The sequence below is a fragment of the Necator americanus genome, chromosome III, assembly GCF_031761385.1.
Source record: "Necator americanus strain Aroian chromosome III, whole genome shotgun sequence".
Lineage (NCBI taxonomy): Eukaryota > Metazoa > Nematoda > Chromadorea > Rhabditida > Ancylostomatidae > Necator > Necator americanus.
In genome coordinates, this window is record NC_087373.1 from 15,919,822 (window position 1) to 15,924,825 (window position 5,004).

General features: G+C 40.6%; 1 protein-coding gene across 2 annotated transcripts in view; it reads left to right on the plus strand.

Moving 5' to 3' along the window:
* Positions 1–1,393: 1,393 nt before the first annotated feature.
* Positions 1,394–5,004, plus strand: part of RB195_009726 (uncharacterized protein) — a gene marked incomplete at both ends in the record, with an annotated part of 20,013 nt that continues 16,402 nt past the window's right edge. Inside the window, 11 exons of one of the 2 annotated variants that reach the window (XM_064190408.1) lie at positions 1,394–1,459; positions 1,595–1,666; positions 2,039–2,109; positions 2,161–2,236; positions 2,329–2,403; positions 2,454–2,624; positions 2,938–3,003; positions 3,793–3,868; positions 3,931–4,019; positions 4,600–4,668; positions 4,772–4,996. In XM_064190408.1, the coding sequence (XP_064047991.1) occupies positions 1,394–1,459; positions 1,595–1,666; positions 2,039–2,109; positions 2,161–2,236; positions 2,329–2,403; positions 2,454–2,624; positions 2,938–3,003; positions 3,793–3,868; positions 3,931–4,019; positions 4,600–4,668; positions 4,772–4,996 (1,056 nt within the window). Of the gene's footprint in view, positions 1,460–1,594; positions 1,667–2,038; positions 2,110–2,160; positions 2,237–2,328; positions 2,404–2,453; positions 2,625–2,937; positions 3,004–3,792; positions 3,869–3,930; positions 4,020–4,599; positions 4,669–4,771; positions 4,997–5,004 lie in introns of those variants that run through there. The other variant, XM_064190407.1, reaches the window with a different exon arrangement.

Below are 5,004 nucleotides of genomic sequence, written 5' to 3' on the forward strand. Positions count from 1 at the left end.
ACTCCGAGTTTCAGTCTTTCACCTTAGACGTTGTTGATTTTTTGTCGGCCGCAGTTTAGGTTTTGCACCTTCCCGAAAGCACATAAATTGCACGATGTACACAATCACATGCAGTGCACCGATTCAGTTTTTGCTTCTTGCTTCGAACTCTGCAATCAGTCTAATCTGAATGGATGGATGCAATTAATAATCAACTGAGGCCAAGCGCACTATTTGCTCTAAAATATATAGGAATCCCAAAGATCCCCTTTTATATCGAACTTCTAGGGGGCGTTGGATTTCCCCACAAAATGACAGAAATGTATAACTATACATTGCTTGTTTCGGTCGTTACAGGTGGATCGAAGGAAGAATACCATCCCAGATTCCCAGATTCGAAATCAGATCATCGCAAAGATTCAAAATGCACCAGAAGCTCAAAAGTGAATCTTGGATGGGATTCTGCCTTTGGACACAATGCTGCACCGATCGAAACAAACAATGAACGAAGCAGATATACACTTCTGTCTGTGATCCTCAAGAGATGAGAATTCACAACTTACTTCCACTTTTCGGATAATACGAGAACCAAATGGTTTTGTGTTTTCAACGCAAAGGAACAATGCAATATGACCACAATTTTCAGCAGTTCTTTCTAATCCAATCTACATACAAGTATTTGCCTACTTCTGTGGTTGGCCTTACGCGGTTATGGTGATCCTTCAGCCTTCTGCAACATAATCCCTTTTAATTGCACACCCACTCCACCCCCGACTCCGTCCTCTCATATGCAAGCATTATCCGCTCCGCTACAGATACTCTAAAAGGAAGCTGTAAAGGAGGAATACTGAGGAGCTTAGAGAATACATGAAAAAAATAAAGATAAAAAGATGAAAGATAAAGTGTCTGGCATCCGCATGAGGTGCGCCAACGCGTTCGACTTCAATCCAGAGGTATGGGGTGTATGGATGCAGGACTGGCCTACGGATATCTGTATAGGATATAAAAGTATTTCAGCCAAGCCCATTATCAACTGCGCTGGATCTCTCTCCCTCATAAACGAATTACAGGTAGAAAAAGCTGATGGGTAGCTTTTATCCTGTTTTGTTTTGCTGGTCTTCGGCTTGAGACTACGGCGCACTGTCTTTCTTGCTACTTTAACACTTACCGTCCCTCTCCAGTGTTTTCTGTGCAGTCGACTAATCGATCAGATCCAGTAAAATCTTCTTGCATCCATTGCATCGGTGTATAACGTGCACTACAAGTACTCATCGACTCTTACACCGAAATGTTTATCAAAAATTGCATAGCATGAACAAGCCAACTGACGATCCTATCGTCATGACTTCGAGAACTCCTATAAGAACTCGTAAACCTTATGAGCGCAATCATTTTGAGACATTTAGGCTCAGGTATGTCATACGAAATCGTTTTCAAAGAGGGACTGCCGTTCGATTGCGTTTGCCCAATCTGCGAACAGGTTAGCACCACTTTCAACTTTTGAGTTCCAAACGAGAGCATCAAGGTCTAAAATTTAAAGAAAAGGTGAAGGATAAAGTGCATGGCGATGATCAATCCCTATGGGAATATGCCTATACGTTTGACTTCATTTCAGAATCATTTGAGGATTGTGGACACGCGTGCGGCCTTACCAGGATCTGTGGGGCCGAACCGACGTGTCAACTCAGTGTTCTATTTTCTAGTTCTCGCAGATCTTATTCCTCGCAAATGAGTCTGAAACCAATTGATGGACTAGAGCGTTTTCAAGCCATCCATCGTGCAGTCCAACAAAAACCAGTTATCGACTGCTCTATGCCACCCCAGGTCTAAAATTAACTCATTTTAATAATCGCGAGTTGTTTGGAAACAGTATAAAAGGGTACTTTGGCAGGTAGCGAAATATTGAAAAAAAAAACTTCTTAGTGAAGTTGACCGTGTGAACCGTGTGAAATTTTGGGGTTTTGCGTTACTTTAAAAAGTGCAAAACAACGATGAATACATTATTTCGTAGACATTTTTGTCTTTAGATTACGGTACGTCCTTTCTCAATTTATTTTAGGCGTTACGTGCTCCTCTCGTGACCAAATGTGGACACAATTTCTGCAAACAGTGCGTCAACACTAGCAGTGGGTATGTATTCCGTCAGAAATATATTTTTTCTCCAACTGGATCTCACTTCAGTTCTTTGCGTTGTCCTGTATGTCAGACAGAGATTACCACCGATTCGCTCAAATCCGACAAGAAAAAGCATCGCCAGGTTGTTCACAACTGCAGACCTTGATCAATTCAAGACACCTGTGGGGCTAATTGGTTAGATCTGGGCCAAACAGGGGACAAGTCTCGTTCTAGGTGCAAGCACTACTCGTCAAATGCCCGTTTGTCTCTGGTGGATGCGAATGGAGTGGACCTCTTAAGGATATGCAGGTGGGCGATTCCGTGGGAACATTACCTGAACGATTTGCAAATTATTCTAGAAGCATGCTGAGACGTGCGAATACCATAATGTCTTATGCACTAACGGATGTGGAAAGATGATTCCAGAAAAAGAAATGACCGCACATTTGGCACAGTGTCAAAAGAACGTTGGAAAATGCACATACTGCAATCTAGCTGTCAAAACTTCCAGCATGGAAAAGCACTTGAAGGTCAGGCAGGGTGAAGAAAGCACGTCGAAAGTTTATTTATTTCTTTCTTTTTCTTCGAAAAGCTTCCTCCGCTTTCTTTCAGCCAAGCCTAAGCTAAAAATTTGATATTAAAAACCATTAAGTACTTTGCACGACTACTTTGCAACTTCTATTATTTGTGACCTTTTAGAGTAGAGGTTATACGATTTTTCACTTTATTCTTTCATTACATACACAACATCATAAAATACATCACATACATCGATCACATGCACAAAATACTTGGACAAAATAACACTACATTTGATTAACATTGCATAACACATTTCTGTAGATCTGTCCCCGAATGATCGTCAGTTGTCCATTCCAGTGCGGACTCACGGATCGTCCGAGAGAAGAGGTACAGATTACTTCCTTACCCCATTACATATAAGTCATTTAAAAACAATTTCAAAGAAGTTGCTTTAGGCAAAATAGGTGAAGAAACAAAAGAAAGCTAAATTATGCGTAATGAGGGCAAACGACCCAATTCGTAGAGTTGCGCGCCCCAAATCGTTGTCATTTGTATTGTATTTACACTATTTATACTTGCCATTTACCTGCTCAATTATCTATTTTTATATTTCTCTTCCATTACTGACTTATTGCTGACTTCTTTTAGCAAAATTTTAGTAGTGGTTAATTAAAAGTGGCTACAATCTACTCCGATAATGATAATGAAACTGCACAGCACACCATTCGAAGATGATGGGCTACTGCCGAAAAAAAAATGAAAACAGCGTAGACTCCTTCCTGAAAGACTCTTATGAACTTTGAACAGTATATGTAAGCTTCGTTGTTGCCTACTATACGGAACAATATTATTTACTATCTTGTAGAATCCGCCAAAATCTGTATATATACTATTACAAATTTCTTGTAGACTTCGGCACCCCAAAAGGAAAATGCGTGGGAAATGTTTATCATGCTTTTAGCTGATGCGATATAGACCAACAGTTTGAGAACACACTGTCTGTCTTAAGAATTTCACTTTATAAGAAAGCATTTGATGAAATCACTGCATTTCTTTTGTTTTTTCACCACCTAAATTGCAATTCTAACAATTGACGGTTTTTTCCATTTCCTTGAAAGATAGATATATATATTGATAATCTAGCTGTTTTGAAACGTATTTTGTTTCTTCCTTGAGATTGAACAGCATCGAGCCAGCTGTCCCAACGTCGACAATGCCTGTCCATTTGCTGAACTTGGGTGTGACTACATCGGTGAGTTGCGGCAATCGATACAACCATGGTAGCCGAACAAAATCATCCGCAGTATCATTGAGGTGACAGAACAACCGTTCAACATCATCTTTCCGAAGAGCCCATACGCCATTTGATGTACTCAGTGACTAAAAGGTTACTGAAGCTGAAGGTTGCCATGTAACGCAGTCAAGGGCGGCTGAGTGAAGGTTGTCAGAGCATCGCTTGCACCCGTTGTTTCTTATCCAAGCTTTTCTAATTTTTTCCGATATATATCCAATATTCTGTCTTCACCATTCTTTCCTCTGGTTCTTAAATCACAATGCAGCGTTCTGGTGAATCGTGGAAGCACGTGATCTGCACTCATGGCTTTATCCATCGAAAAATAAAGATGATTCTACATCGCTTTTTAGTTCGCATGAAAATTCATAAAACTGTCGTGAACGTCTCAATAATGACTTTCAAATCCAGGGTTCTTATCTGAACATTGAACAATGATGAATGCTCCAGGCCGAAATTAATCTGAATGATTAACAAACGATGTCAAGAAGAAGTTCGTTTAGTGCCAGAAGTGTCTATTCGAAGCGTCATGCAAAGCGTGTACTGCAACTGATATTCTCCCTGGCTGTGCAATACAATAATCGAAAACGCACCGCGTTCACCCGGTTGAACACATCGGCGACTATTATACACCAAGAGGGCGATAGAAAGGAATTTCATCATCTTTACGCTTATAACATACACTCTTCCAGAGCTACCATATCTCGGCACATTCTGAGAAAATGGCTGTGGACAGCAAATTCGATGAACTAATGAAAAGGGTAGGATTTTTAGTTTCTGTTGAGAATATCTTGCTTTCTGAGTGGAAAAATAAATGTAAGAAATTAAAAAAGCTCAAATACTTATTCTATACCCTGGTTTCAGACAACATCTGCTGCTAAAATGTATGGCGCACAGCTAGTGTGGAGAATTGACAACGTTGCCCAGAAAATTAACGAGGCTAAGGTGCATGAACTCTTCCGTGTCCATGCTTATCCTATCGTCCGCGACATGTGTACAATCGGAACAAGAGAGGTGGTGGTTGTGCAGCGAATGCGTCGAGGTCACGAGGCTACACATGAGTGCAGGAGACCGTTTACAGTTCTATGAATGTTGAA